Source organism: Lissotriton vulgaris, chromosome 1_1 (assembly GCF_964263255.1).
Source record: "Lissotriton vulgaris chromosome 1_1, aLisVul1.2, whole genome shotgun sequence".
Taxonomy (NCBI): domain Eukaryota; kingdom Metazoa; phylum Chordata; class Amphibia; order Caudata; family Salamandridae; genus Lissotriton; species Lissotriton vulgaris.
In genome coordinates, this window is record NC_141685.1 from 984,265,903 (window position 1) to 984,282,367 (window position 16,465).

Genomic DNA, 16,465 nt, shown 5'->3' on the forward strand with positions numbered 1-16,465 from the left:
AACATTTTGTTGGAGGAAACCCTCAGATCCGGATAAACTTGAAAAGCACATTATTTAAAGATACAGGTCATTTTAACACATTCTTTGGCAAAATCGAATTAAAGCAACCGAATTTATCATATAACTGTGTCCACATCAAATTTAAAACCTGACCATACATCCCAAATCAACCATTATGAGCATCCATGAATGGGATGAAATCCTTTCCTCTGTGCTTCACCAAACCATTTATTTACCTTTTTTTCTCACTCTAAAATATGTTCCCAGACTTAGTCCTCGAACTAAATCTACTTGTAGATCAATTTATAGATTAGCTCATTTTCAACTCTACCTCTTCAGAAAGATGAAAGGATCAAATGCTTCTTATGACACGAGAGCCATTAACTAAACCACTGCCTTCTCCCACGGATCAAATGTTTCTTATGACATGCGAGCTGTTAACCAAACTACTGAATTATCCTACTTTAAATACGACAGTGACTTCCTAGAAGACTTCATTGATAATATCATACCTCCTCTAAAAATTACGCTGCATTTATCAAACACATTTATGGTGGTGTTTTGTAGTACAAGCAAATCTCATCTATTTTAAAAGATCTCGATTAGCAATTTCTCAAACATAAAATAAAATTTGGAAATCCGTCTTTGTACGCAAGTCTAGAGGACACATATTTATTTAAAAAAAACACCTAGAAAACCCGTTTTTGATTTACACATGATAGAGTAGATCTAGACATACACTAGCCTAGCAAATGAGGAAGAATATATACAGGATGTTGATGTAGAAGAAGAAGATCTGAAGAACATATTTAGCGAAGAGGTGGAAGTGCTGTACACATACTAAGAAAAGAGGAAAAGGATATGGAGGTCATCTAATAAGAGAAGACATATCAAGGTAAGAAGACCTGGAGGGTGTAGCTAGAGAAAGAGACAACCTGATGGATATAGCCAGAAAAGAAATGTATGTGGGCAACATATTTCAAGAGGAAGACCACATAGATAAAATATACAAAGAAGAAGACATAAGAGATGAAATTAGAGAACAAGACAATCTGGTGGGCATATATAAAGATGAAATAGATTTGTAAGACATTTCTGAAGAGAAGACATATATAAAGAAGTACCTGTGAGCACCATACCAGACGAAATTATATAAATGGAGGACATCTAGATCAGAATGACTTAAATAGTGGAAAACATCTGGAAAGCACATCCAGAAAAGAATTAGATCCCTGAGTCTAGATCTGAATCAACTTGTCAAATCAACACTGAGGGGACCTGGCAGGCACAGTCCTTCCACATACTAGCAACATATTTTAAACTAAGATAGACAAGTTCTTACAAAGTATGATATTGATGTTACAAGGTGTCATGTAAGAACAGATCAAACGAGCCTTGTTGACCACATTACCAGACTTCCTGATCTCCCAGCACAGCCACCTAGGAACAAAACAACAAAAGCTTGTTGAGCTCACAGCCTATCCTAACTGTTCCTGTGGCCACACCCTTGACCTATGGTATCAATGTTCTTCACCCAGGGATGTATGACATTACAAAGCATGCTTTTACCACGCATGCCTTTACAACGCGGTTTTTACAACGCAATCCATTACAACGCATAGCGCTTTGGGGTGCTGGATAGTGAAAAGTTTAATTTACTATTCCAACACCAGTCCCCGTGGACACTAGGGAAGGTGTTGGATAGTAAATTAAACTTATTCTCTATCCTAGAGCGCCCCCCAGCGCAATGCGTTGTAATGGTTTGTGTTGTAAATACCGCGTTGTAAAGGCACTGCGTGGTAAAAGTTGTGTTGTAAAGGTTGTTTACCTTCACCCAGACCTTAAGGTTCACAAAAATAGTTGATAACACCCACCATGCTTTTGCTGACTTCAAACTCAGCTCTCTTTCATTTTCACACAAAGGTGGGACTCTCTTCTTGGAAAAGTGCTCCATTCTTCTTTTACCTATAAACTTTACATGAACTAACCCAAAAACCTCCACTTGTTGCTGCTGATCCTGAACACAGTCCTACCAGCTGTAGACCACAATTACCTGAACCATCTTTCAAGTAATTGTGGTCTACAGCCATGGTGTTCTTGAAGCATCCTTGCTCAGACGCTGGTAGTAAATATAGTGTTAATTTCCATTGAGATTCTATACATGTAAATGTCACAAATGTGCATAGCCTGAAATCGAGGAATTGATCTGTCTACCTGGGCCTATGTTGGACACTCGTGATTACAAACTGAGAATCATGCAATAGAAACATTGCACACCCTCTCCTATCACTAACTCTATTCCTTCTCATCCAGGTACCAATGACGATGACAGCTACAGCAACATTTATCAAGACGTTCTTGCAGCTGGAGCTGAGGAGCGAAACCGAGAAAACTCTTTCCAGGAGCCGAGAATCGAAACTTTGAGGAGGGCCAAGGGGGAAGTGAAAGCAGGCAGATGTGAGTAAGACATGGCGTGCTTCCCTGGCATGTCTGCAGCCAGCCAGACACTCTTAGGAGGGAGGTGTCTGGGCATCAGTCTGGTCAGGATGTCATTTGGGGAAGCGAATAGCATCCCAGCTAATGTTTAAAAGTCATTTTAGATGCTTCATCTTTCAGCAACCTTTTGCCCGATATGAATTAGAGTTTATTAGCATTCTGCATCACAGTTTTATAATACGATTGTTTAGAAAAGTAAAAGTATAAAGTCTCTGACACATACATTGTGAGGCAGAGCAGCTAAAAGCGTGATCAGCAGCAGTTGGAATTCATTTTTCACTCAGTCAAACTGTAACAATGGCTGGGACGGTGGTATGCACTGTGAAGAAAACAGGTACATCTCACTTAAGCAGCCGTGAAGGTTAGAAGGACTCTCTGAGCCTCCTTAAAACACAGAATGGACATTTTCTTCTCTCTCTTCTGTATCAATAACTGCAGATAGGGGAATATAAGGGGGCAGATTTATGTTAACTGGTGCATCCCCAGGGATGCGCCAGTTAACGTGCGCCACAGTGCGCCACAGCTTCGCCACCCATGGTGCGACGCATTTATAATGCGGCACACCATGGTGCAAAAACGGCACAGATGCGTGACGCATCTGTGCCGGAAATGTGGCGCATTGCTGGAGTTGCGTCGCAAGCACGACGCAGCTCCAGCAAGGCTCGGGGGTGCCCCATGTACACAATGCTGCATCAAGACCTACGCCTCCTTCAAGCAGGCGCAGGGTTTTGACGCAGCATTGGCCTGAAAGTGACTGAGTGAAATCTCATAGATTTCCCTCAGCCACTTTCAGGAGGCGTTCCTGTGCAGAAACGCCTCCTTATGGCGCAGGGCTTTACAACGTGACGCATCTCCTAGATGCGTCTTGTTGTAAATAGGGCGCATTGTGTGCGCCGCAGTTGCGTCAAATAAAGTGACTCAATTGCGGCGCAAGGGCATCATAAATCTGCCCCATGGTATTTATAGATTATCCTCTCTGCCCCACGTCTACGAGTTCAGACTGCCCTTGTTCAGTAGTACATACAGAGCAGATCCGGAAGAATTCCCACAGGAGTGCTCCAGCGTGGGCTAGATTTGGTTCTGTAAGAAAATTTGGTACCTGGTTAGAGTGGCAGTTCTACAAAGGAAAATGTTGTGTTTTCCCTTATGTTTTCAAACTTTACTTGTGGGAGGAGCCCGTCTCATGCAGATTTCACTGAAAGGATTCTATGCTGTTGGGACTGCAGAACAGTCTTAGTATGTTGTGAAGTTTTCTTTTCTGAAAGCTTTGTAAAATTCTGTAGACAATTTAGCAACTTCCAGAAGATTGTAAGTTTTTTGGTTTTACACTAACACCTGGAAAGTTGGACTTTTGCGCTAATTTATATTATAGGTATCCTCAATTAGCTCTAAGAAAGTGGTTCTGCATAAAATGTACTCTGCACCTGATTTAGAGCATGGTTGGCAAACCGCAAAGCAGCTGGCATGGTCTAGGCTATGCGTCCTCTAACCAAGTCACAGGCCACCAGTAACTTTCACTTCTCATATGCACAAAGTGCTTTTGATGAACCTGCACTATGCCTGTCCGTGTGCCAGTTAATAGTGCCAGTAGGAGAGTGACCAGCATACATTTCATTTTTCAAAGCCACCCACCAAGCAGGATTAAATGAAGAGCAGGGCCAATTGTCATCTTTTGCAGCTCTTAATAAAAGATAAAACATACCTGCCCATTTACATTTGAACAGTTATGGGGAGAGTCTCCAATAGGGGTAGGCAGTAAACTGCTCTGCCAGCAGAGTTCGCAGAGTTTTGCCTACTCTGCGCTCTCCTTGTAGCGCTGAGTTTGGCAAAAGCTATGCCAATCGTCGCATGGCAGTTTTTCTTGCTTGTGGCTTGGTTGACAAGCGTGAGCGAAAAAAAACAAGCGCTAGAAGGCCTACCAGCAAGATTTCTCAAATCATGCGGTCGCGGCCGGTCACTACTGCTCGCATTGAGGTTACTGCACAGAATGTTCTGGACACCGGCCCACTAGCTACAGTAGGGGCCACAGAGAATGACACATGCTGGAACTGCCATAAGGAAAAGGGGGACCTGGCCCACCTCATTTACGAGTGCCCAAAGGTCATGCCCTTTTGGAGCAGAGTGAGCAACTTCATCAACACAGAAGTGGGGGGAACAATACAGCAAGGCCTTAATGGAATAGCCCCCGCGTTCATGGCCCTAGACCTAGAATCTAGGGAGGATAGAGAACTGGTAGACCTCCTACTCACAGCGGCGGTCAAAACTATCCTAGCGAACTAGAAATGCACTAGCAAAGTGACCTTTAAAAAATGGATCAACTGGGTGACCTTCCTGAGAGGTGCGGACAATATCACAGCAAAGCACTCAGCCAGCCACAAAGCTAGAAGCGGGATGTGGGCCGCCCTGGATGCACACTTAGGGTCACACAAACCCCCGTAGACAGACCACAGGCCAGATGCCACAGGCAGCAAACAACCAAAACTAGGAGCAACGACCTGGGAGAGATCTGCCCTCCCCACCCCTTCTCTCTTCTTTTTCCTTTCCTCCTTTCACACTTCCTTCCAGACTCTAGGGGCCTACATAGACACCGACTACCTACATCAGTAACCAAGCCTTTAAGCCGACTGTTTACCACAACTCGTCTGTAACTCATCTGTATGTGCCCCCGCATTACCACTGTAGTGTATCTGAATCATATCTGAAAATTTTTCAATAAAGAATCTTGAAATAAAAAAAAAAGAGAAAGTTGCAGCTCGTGTTGTGAATGTTGCGCTCGAGCAGAACATCTACTCGAGCAGCAGAAACTAAAGAAGCGACACACTCTGGCGGGCCGCATGGTGCCATTCGTGTTGATTTTACCGTACACAACATGCTCCCAGCACTAAAATTTAGCACGAGCAGCGCAACAGACCAGAATTCCACCACTCACAGAGCTCTGCAGAATCTCGCAGAGTTTTTGGGTAACTCCACAGAATTCCTCGGGGTAAAACTCCATGAGATCCGCCCACCCCTGGTCTCCAAATGCCAGCATAAGAATCGTTGCAATAAATATCGTATTATAGCAATATTGGCTGTCACCCCGATCATGAATTACCATACATAAAACCTGCTATTACAAAGCTGCGATTACACAGTCTAAAGGAAGCAGGAGAAGTGAAAGCTGGGTGGATGGGCCGGATGTCCTATTACCACCCAACTCTAAACGAGGCAGTTGGTATTCTCTTCCTGTGCAACGGCGTTGTGCATAGAAAAACACAGCAAAAGCTAAAATTGCATTTAATAGCAATCTGAAAGACATTTGCCACTGTGCTTGGAAAAGTTTTGCAGAACGTAAACTTCTAGAAAAGTATTCTGAATACCTTCGGCTGCTTGGTCGGGTTCAGGGGCGGCCTTAGGCATGTGCAAGCTGTGCACCTGCACAGGGCCACCAAACCCCAGGGGCCACCACGCCAATATATATCCCTAATATAATAATCCTCTGAGGATTTATACAAATTTACGTGGCGGCCCCTGGCAGGGGCTTGGCGACCTCCAGCTCTGTTCCACTTCCAAACACCCTGACCCCCTCCCCCCCCTCTTCACTGGCCTCCGGGCTCTGCCTCGTTCGGACCCCCTCTTCCAGGGCCTCCTACCTACGCTCCCTGCCCAGGGCCACAATGAGCCTAGAGCCGCCCCTGTCGGGTTGAATTACAGTGGAAATTATTAAACATCATCATTCTGAGTTTGTAAATAGAGCAATATCTTGTTTGCCCCAGGTGTGCCGTTCTGAGTTAGGGGGACCATTTTACTTGACTTTTCCACACACAAATCCCTGTAGGGAAAAACTGGAGAAATTTGTGTCTGGAATTTTTATTCCAAGATTTGCAAAGTAGAACGGGAGAAATCATGCATTTTTAACAAGCGTTAACATTTTTACCCCTCAAGCTGGCCTAAGGAATTCTGAATTGGGAGGTATGTTTTTCTGGGAATATTCTGCAAGGTGCAATATTGACTTTTCCGAAGGCCAATTTTACATCCAAGTATACCGTGGGGTCCAGGATGAGGCATTATAAATAACCTTGAAAAGTGGAAACATCTTAGCTATGGAGAAGTGAAATCAGAAACCTTTGCAGCCATTGCAAAAATTGCGAACTTTACACAACTTCACTGGCAAAGAAGGAGACTTAACATGCTGGTAACCTCCACCTCATACATACCATGCTGTGCTTCCTTAAAGGCAGAGAGGATGTGGCCTAACGGCTAGAGCAGTTGAACTCGGAGCTGGGGAACCAGGTTCGAGTCTCTGCAGGGACGCTCAACATCCTGTGATTCTGGACAAATCATGTAATCTCCCCAGGCCTAACCAACAAAAACAACATAAAAATGAATGTGTCCATATGTTATGCATCTGATGCTCATGTAAAGCGCTCTGATACCTTCGGATCTAGCTTGCGCTAAATAACCACCACCCCCAAACAAAAGGCCAACATGACATGCTGGGAAAAACTGTCTGAAAAAATGGCATGTTGCGTTTTTGTTAATGCAGGTACATTATATGATGAGTAGAATAGCGCGAACTGAAGGTCAACATAAAATATTTTGAAGGCGTGTCCAAGAAAATGCAGCTATATGCATCATGACTGCACTGCCCGATTACAAACCCTTTGAACCATGTCCCCAACAAATTAGATCCTTAGTTTCAAACACAGTGGCGCTCCTGACAAATAATGTTCTGTTCTTAAATGTTTACAGCAGGGTTGTGATACCAAGAACTACTTTGGCTAGTAACTTTTCAATCAGAGGGATATAGGATCATGCATTTTATGTTTTATATAAATCTGAGCAGAGGAGGCTCACCATTACAATTGAATATTGGAAGTTGGTCTAATGTTGATCAATCAATCAATCAATCAAGGGTCTCAAGGCGCTAAGGGTGGAAGGATGGGCAGCTACTGGTCGAATGGCCAGGTCTTGAGGAGTCTCCTGAAGGTCAGCAGGTCCTGGGTCTGGCGCAGGTGGGAGGGGAGAGTGTTACCGATCACTCAGGTGAGGTGGGAGAAGGATCTTCCACCTGTGGTCGCTCGGCGGATGCGTGGGACGGAGGCAAGAGCGAGGTCTGCGGAGCGAAGCTGTCGGTTCAGGGTGTAGAAGGACAGTCGTTCGTTGAGGTATGCTGGTCCTGCATTGTGGAGTGCTTTGTGAGCATGGGTGAGGAGCTTGAAGGTGATCCTCTTGTTGACTGGGAGCCAATGCAGATCTCTTAGGTGGATGTTGATGTGGCGAGGGAGTCCGAGATTGAGGCGTGAGAAAGGCATTTTGTATGCGTTGGAGTCTCTTCTGAAGTGTAGCCATGGTTTCTTGCCATAGTCCAGCCTGCTGCTGACAAGTGCTTGGGTGACCGTTCTCCTGATCTCGGTGGGGATCCATCTGAAGATCTTGTGGAGCATGCAGAGGGTGTTGAGGAGGAAACCATGTTGACTTGCTGGGTCATAGAGAGCGTTGAGTCCAGGATGAACCCCAGATTGCATGCGTAGTTCGTGGGAGTCGGGGCATCTCCCAGCCTGGTGGGCTATGAGGAGTCGTCACATGCAGAGGTGGTGGAGCCGGGGAAGAGGACCTCCGTCTTTTCTGGGTTCAGTTTTAGTCGGCTGGTATTCATCCAATCTGCGACGGCCTTCATTCCCTCATGGAGGTTGGATTTGGCGGTGGCCGGGTCCTTGGTGAGGGAGAGGATCAGCTGGGTTTCATCGGCATACGAGACGATGTTGAGGTGGTGTGCTCGGACGATGATGGCGAGCGGTGCCATGTAGATGTTAAAAAGGGTCAGGCTGAGGGATGATCCTTGGGGTACGCCACCGGTGATCGTGGTAGCTTCGGATCGGAACGAGGGGAGGCGGACACTCTGGGTTCTGGCAGTGAGGAAGGTGGTGATCCAGTCCAGGGTTTTGCCTCGGATCCCTGCGTCATGGAGGCATGTGCGCAGGGTGAGGTGGCAGACGGTGCCGAAGGTGGCCAAGAGGTCCAGGAGGATGAGGGCCGCAGTTTCGCCCTTGTCCAGTATGTTCCTGATGTCGTCAGTGGTGGCGATGAGGGCGGTTTCGGTGCTGTGGTTGCTGCGGAAGCCAGATTGTGAGGAGTCTAGGACATTGTTCTCCTCCGAGAAGTGGGTCAGTTGTCTGATGGCGGTCTTCTCAATTAATTTTGCCGGGAGCAGGGAGATGGGTCGGACGTTCGTGAGGTCCTTTGGGTTTGCCTTGGGTTTCTTGAGAAGGGCGTTGATCTCGGCATGTTTCATGCTCTCTGGGAAGGTGGCGGTCTCGAAGGAGCTGTTGATGATCTTCCTGAGTTGGGGTGCGATGATGGAGCTTGCCTTGTTGAAGATGTGGTGGGGGCATGGGTCGGACTTTGAGCTGGAGTGGACGGTGTTCATGGTTTTGATAGTGTCTTCGTCGTTGACGCTGGTCCAGGAGAGCAGGGGATCGTTGTGTTGTGGGGGTGTTGGTGTCTGCAGTCGGCGTCTGGGTGTTGATGTGGATGTGGATGTCTGCGATCTTGCGGTGGAAGAAGGTAGCCAGGGAGTCGCAGAATTCTGGCGATGGCGGTACATTATTGGAGCTGGAGCTTGGGGAGGCGAGTTCTTTCACGATGTTGAAGAGCTCTTTGCTGTTGTGTGGGTTGTTGTCGATGCTTCCTGGAAGGAGGTTCTTTTGGTGGATCAGATGAGTTGGTGGTGTTTGCGTCTGGCTTTCATGAGGACTGGGTGGTTGTCTGGTGTCTTGTCATTGTGCCATTGCTTCTTGAGTCTTCTGCAGGTGTGCTTGGAGTTCTGGAGGTTGGCGTTGAACCACATGGCTCTCATGTCGGTGCGCCTGTTGGAGGGTTTCCTGGTCGGGGTGAGGGTGTTGATGCAGTTGTCAATCCATTGTCTGAAGTTGTGGGCTGCTGCGTTTGTCTCGGTGGGCTCGGGTGGAAGGTCTCGGGCGAGTGTGGTGATGAGATGGTATTGGGTAACTTTTTTCCAGTTGCGTGTGGGATGCGTAACGGTTGGTTGTGTGCGGTGTGTTTCTCGAAGGAGAAGTGGATGCAATGGTGGTCGGTCCAGTGGAGTTCGATGGTGTGGCTGAAGGTGACGTGGTCACTGGCGGAGAAGATGGGGGTCGAGCGTGTGTACGGCGGAGTGGGTGGGTGTCGTCCCACAGCAAGAAAAAACATGTACCTACCATGTCTGGGCATGCTGTTAGGATTTTATTTATATAGTTTTTATATGGCCATTTTAATAGGGACTTACTCCCAGATTTATCAAAGTGCCGTTTTGCGAGTCCTTAATAGCGATTTTTAAGGAATCGCTATTAAAGACTCGCAAAACGGGATGCATGTAGAAATCGCAATATTTTTTGCGATTTCTACTGCTTCCTTATTTGCGATTCGCAAATTGCTAATCGCAAATAAGGATGCGATTTCCCATTCATTCCTAGGCCCATAGAAATGAATGGGGAGTCAATCCTTATTTGCGATTAGCAATTAGCGATTCGCGAATAAGGATGCGATTTCAAGGGTGCCAGGGTGTCCAAAGGACACCCTGTAGCACCCCTGAAATGGAAATGTACACTGATGTTGCACACACACATTTCCAAAGGACATGTGTGTATGTAACATGCAACTTAGAAAAATGCACTAGTTAGACTTCACGGTAAATAGCGGCCCAGGATTGCGAATTCGCAATTTTAAAATGGTTCATGCATTGCCTATAAGAAATTGCAAATTGCGATTTCTTAAATGCAATCGCAATTTGAGAACTCACAATTATTTGCGAAATCTTAAATTGCAAGAGCATGAACCATTGATGAATCCCAAATGCAATTTTTGCGGGCGCAAACGGCTGATTTTTGCGATTTGCATCGTTTGCGCTCGCAAAAAGTTTGATGAATCTACCTGATTGTTAGCTAAGAAAAATATTCAATGGTAACCAGAAAACAACAATGGAAGAGGCTGTGGATTTTAGCTATCTCCAGGAAGGCTAGAAGTTGGTTTTAAATATTATGTCATTCATGCGTATTGTTTGATAAACGTCGTCTTGGACCTGGTGTACAAAAGGGCTAGTGACTTTTGTTCAGAGGGATATATGATCAAATATTATATGTTTTATATAAATCTAAGGAGTTGAGGCTCACCATTACAATTGAATATTGGAAGTTGGTCTAACATCCCACTGCAAGAAAGAACATGTACCTACCTTGTCTAGGCATACTATTAAGATTTTATGTATATAGATTTATATGTCCATTTTAATAGGGACACTGTTAGCTAAGGATATTATTCAATGGTAACTAGAAGACAACAATGGAAGAGGCTGTGGATTTTAGCTAGCTCCAGGAAGGCTAGATGTTGGTTTTAAATATTATGTCATTCAGGTATATTGTTTGATAAGCATCGTCTTGGACCTGATTTACAAAAGGAAAAATCATGTGATTCACAAATCACTGGTTTTGCGAATGAAAAATATATTTTTCTTTTGTATAAAACTCATTTTACAAGTCAGTTAACGTTTTGGGACTCATAAAACGGGTCTTCTGACCTACACCAAATCACAATTTGGGAGAGGTGTAAATGGGGCATTCCTTTCAAATTGATTTCCTAATGACTAATATATTTTGTTGGCTGCCGTTCTAAACTGAAATAAACTTTAAAAAACTTAAACTTATGCATTGTAAAACCTCTTCAAAGGGCAAAGAGGACTTGAGTTCTAACCCAAGGAATTAGTGGAATATGAGTGCAGAATAATTAGTATCAAAGCACATTGACCAAAATATTAAGGGACTTTCATTCCGACATACTGTTTTGGTGAGAAGTACTGAACAGTTCGGTAGAGTAGATATTGATATTTTCCACATGCCTATTAAAATGAAGGACTGATTTCCACTTTCTCACTAAGGGTAGGGCCAGTTTGTACATAGGAATGAACTACATGTTTCACACTACCCAGGAATAAATATTTGTAGTTTGCAGATGCTCAGTGTAGGAAAGTGCCCTCCCTGTATGGTCATTTCACATTTCTTCCTCCAGTGCTGATGGTTATTAATCAGAACGTATACTCTAGCCTGCTGCCCAGGCCCCAGTGCCAGTGCTCTCTCCCCAAAACTGATATGTGTGAATTGACAACCCCAATTGACAAGGACTTTACCCCCTAATTAGTCCCTAGAATTTGGTACATGGGTGGTAGAGGGGTCGCCAGGGTTTGCAGCACTGTTTGTGCCACGCTGAGTGACCCAAATGAACTCATGACTGCAGGACTGTCATTGCAGACTGCAGGAACAGTGTAAACTATTTCATTCGACTTTGCCCTCACTTTGTGTGGCAAAGTCAATACACTGCTTTTAATATATGTCAGTCACCCTTAGGGAAGGTCTCTTGAGCCCAGAAGGCAGGGTGCCTTATATTAAAGCTGTGGGCATATAAGGTCTAGCTGATATGTCCGTGTAGTGGCCTTTACCATTAAAGTACACTATAAATGATAGGCGATCCATAGGATAACATGGGCTTGCACCCAGGCAGACCCAGGTTCATTAGCTCCATAATTATACCATCTAAATATGTTGAGTTTGGTATCAAACAACGTGCCTCCTCACCCTTGACATGAACCTCGTGTCCAGGGCAATGAGGCATGCATCTATGCAAAAAGTTGTCGTGCTGTTCCTAACATGAAACAAAAACCAAAAAACAGGATGATACAGTCCGTGATGTGTATGGATTATGAGAGGGTGGTCAGAGGTTCACCCTGGGAATCCATTTTGTTGGATTTAATGCCCTCACACACCCTTTCAGGTGTCATGCTTCATCATTTGGGCTTGCTCCTCGTTGGGTCGGCGGTGCAATACCCAACGGGCAACACCTCAAAGAGGGGCTCTTTGGCGGAGATCTTTTTCCAACTGCTGTATAGATGAAGTGTGGGTATGGGGCCAGAAACAGGTGGTAGACGTGGGTATAGTGAATTAAAATAAAGCTAGTGGTGCCAAGGTAACTTTATTCAGAGGGCCACTGCTTCGGTTAAAAACGATTGCCCTGGAGGGGAGTGATGGAAAATAATGTTTCCAACTCAGAACCAGAGATTGTTTTAGTCAGGTCGACATGTTTCACGCTATAGGGAATATATCTAGCGATTCTTCAGGACCATGATTGACTATATTAGCAGGTATCTAAATGTGAGCAAAACTGTCTACACTAATTGATATAGGATGTGGTGTATGTATGCTCCTATGACTGACACAATATGTGTATTACGGAAGGATAACACTATTATATTACCCTGCTTGCGTTGCGATTTGTCAATACCTGTTGGGAGAAAAAGGCAGATGCATATCACAACGAGCTGTTAATAGAAAAGTACATCATTGACTGTCATAATTGTGCACTTTTGCATGCCAGTGATGGTCGGTGCGTGTCACAACACCATTGCACAAGTGTAGCAGGCACTCTTCAAAAAGTGGTTCTGTGAGAGTGACTTGTGAATATATAAAACCAAACTAAAAAGTTTTAGAGTACCAATGTGGTATCCTACAACTACTCAAAACTCACCTAAGGTTAAAAACAAACAAACAACGACAGTATCCAGCGGGTAAAGCTTCAGGGAGATCTTCCACCATAAGGCTGTGTGTATAGGGGGAACATCTATAAATGCTGCTGGTTGTTACAAATTCATTGATGAACGTTACAATTATATAGAGACTCATTCATCAGTCAAAAAAGTTAAACATCATGGATATTTTGTCTGGACTGCACTGAGACTACAAATTGCTGGGATTGTTACTGAAGGACAATGGATGTCTAGGTTTTGTCTGTCCTTATTTTCACTTTATCTGTGCTTGTTAGGGCAATATTACTGGTGGAGTGTTATTGAAAGGCATGTGACTCATTGGGATAGAAGTCTCTGTATATCAACCCGGGTTCTCTGTAGAATGGCAGAATGTGTCTTGTTGCTTGTATTGTATCATGCCTCAGTAGGGTCCTGTATGGGAAGGCGTCTATCATGCGCCCGTTGAAAAAAAGGAAAGGTGAAACTGTCATCGGCCTGACTTGCAATACACTGTCCGATATAAAGCGGTAGCAATATTTCGGAGTGTTTGCCATGCCGGCGTCCTCTACCAAGAACGTCTGTTCCGCGCCTGTTAAAAGGTGAAGCTGTCACCGGCCTGAGTTGCACAAACATTAACTGGTATAGCGCGGTAGCGGTATATCACGGTGCTTTCCATGTCTGCTTACATTAGATCGCGGCTGTATGGGCTCAGTGTCTATTAGGCGCCCGGTGTTTGCGCGGGCGAAATGTAACTTGGTGATATGCGCTGTCCCTTTATATCGTGTTATACTAAGCACTAGGCAATGGAAGTCGGGTTAAAGCATTGTCGCGCTCTAAAGATTCCTCCTGGAGGAGTCACTTACTTGGTAGTGTCCTGAGCTGCGTGTATATCACCTACCCATCGCCGCTGGAACCGGGTGGATGGATAGGCTGCTCGGACTTCCTGTTTATATCTTTAAGTCAGAATGCCTCTCATTGGTTCTCTATAGTGGTGGCCATCTTTGCATGTGCAAAAAGGCTCAGAGTGTGTAAATAAAACGTTTAAGAGGCTTTCTGAGTGTTTATTCAATGAATGCTTATCAGTTCTGATACGTAGAGCAAAGGCTTGAATCCTTTAAATAACATTCGTATTCCTTCGTCGTTATTGCGAAAATTACCACTAAGGTCTAGTGATTCAAAAAACACTCTTATGTATGTTTAGTAGGGACTAGTGGGTAATATTAGCACTTTAAGAAAATATCAGACTATGGAGACGTTACATAGACGACATCCTGATTTTCTGGTCAGGTAACAAAGACTCATACAATGAGTTCTTTGAGTGGATCAACAGTCTGAATCCCTATCTAGCCTTCACTATAACAGCTTCTGATAACCAGATAGCATTTCTTGATCTGAAAATAAGTATTGAAGGGGGATCTCTTAGCACTACTCTATTCAAGAAAAGCACAGACTGCAACAGCCTCTTACACTATACTAGCCATCACCCAAAAGCCCTGCGATCCAACCTCCCATTTGGGCAATTCCTAAGAATACGACGCAATTGTAGCACTATGGCTAATTACAAAACGGAGTCTGCTATACTGTCCAGAAACTTGAGAGAAAGAGGGTACCCAACCAGAGACATAAAAAGAAGTATGAAGAGGGCACAAAACAACAATAGGGAGAGTTTAATAGAACCAAGAGAAAGAAACCCCACGGCTCCCCAACCAATGACATGTGTGACCACATTCACTCCAAAATCCAACCAGATAAGAAAAATAGTGAAACGCCACTGGCACATACTTAATACTGGTACCTTAAATATAGACCAACCAAGGTTCGCCTTCAAAAGGTCCAAAAACATGAAAGACATCTTGATCCATACTAGACCGAAGACCAGAAATGAACCAAACAGACAAAATACTCTATGGAATCTACCACCTGTAACGGGCCATTACCCGTGCGGTAGTTGCGCAGCATGCCCATTCACAAAAAAGTACAAATGCATCACCCTATCCGAATCATTTAAATGGGAAATGAGAAACCACACAAATTGTAACAGTACTAACTGCATTTACTTAATCATATGCCCATGCAATCTGTACTATATTGGCATGACGACACGCAATGTTAAAACCAGAATTTCTGAACACCGCAGTAACTTCAGATGTAAAAAGGACAACACAAAAATGTGCAAGCATTTCCTAGAACGAAATCACACCCCAGACTCAATTCAATGGCTCATTCTGGAAGCTTGCCCATATACCTCCAAAGAAGGGTTGTTCTACAAGGAACAACGGTGGATCCACAGGTTATCTAGTGACAGTAATGGTCTGAACGAAGACATACCTTGGACCACTCTCTAACTAATATTCTGAATGTAACCTTACTCCATCCCTTAAACATAACGAGAGACTAATACTAAAAATAAGAAAACAAGAAGATATGCTGAAGAGTAGTGATTTCTGAATAAAATGGTGACAGCAACCACCTTCAGCACTCTGAAGTTAAAGAACTTTCCTTACATTAAACCATTCCAATATGGCCGACACTTTCTCATCTCTCTAACTTGACCTTCTAACTGCTATAATAGTGCCCGTGATTGTGCTGGCTAATACTAAGTTACCAAGATGGCAATAACAATACGAATGTTCTTAAAGTGCTAATATTACCCACTAGTCCCTACTGAACATACATAAGAGCGTTTTTTGAATCACTAGACCTTAGTGGTAATTTTCGCAATAACGACGAAGGAATACGAATGTTATTTAAAGGATTCAAGCCTTTGCTCTACGTATCAGAACTGATAAGCATTCATTGAATAAACACTCAGAAAGCCTCTTAAACGTTTTATTTACACACTCTGAGCCTTTTTGCACATGCAAAGATGGCCGCCACTATAGAGAACCAATGAGAGGCATTCTGACTTAAAGATATAAACAGGAAGTCCGAGCACCCTATCCATCCACCCGGTTCCAGCGGCGATGGGTAGGTGATATACACGCAGCTCAGGACACTACCAAGTAAGTGACTCCTCCAGGAGGAATCTTTAGAGCGCGACAATGCTTTAACCCGACTTCCATTGCCTAGTGCTTAGTATAACACGATATAAAGGGACAGCGCATATCACCAAGTTACATTTCGCCCGCGCAAACACCGGGCGCCCAATAGACACTAAGCCCATACAGCCGCGATCTAATGTAAGCAGACATGGAAAGCACCGTGATATACCGCTACCGCGCTATACCAGTTAATGTTTGTGCAACTCAGGCCGGTGACAGCTTCACCTTTTAACAGGCGCGGAACAGACGTTCTTGGCAGAGGACGCCGGCATGGCAAACACTCCGAAATATCGCTACCGCTTTATATCGGACAGTGTATTGCAAGTCAGGCCGATGACAGTTTCACCTTTCGTTTTTTTCAACGGGCGCATGATAGACG

The 16,465-nt window shown here is 44.4% G+C and overlaps 1 protein-coding gene across 4 annotated transcripts in view; it reads left to right on the forward strand.

Moving 5' to 3' along the window:
- LOC147748347 (C-type lectin domain family 4 member G-like) overlaps nucleotides 1–16,465 on the forward strand; it is a 109,867-nt gene that overhangs the window by 3,875 nt on the left and 89,527 nt on the right. For all 4 annotated transcript variants that reach the window (XM_086936417.1, XM_086936418.1, XM_086936419.1 and 1 more), the window contains exon 2: nucleotides 2,314–2,457. In XM_086936417.1, coding sequence (XP_086792543.1) covers nucleotides 2,314–2,457 — 144 coding nt within the window. The remainder of the gene's footprint in view (nucleotides 1–2,313; nucleotides 2,458–16,465) is intronic.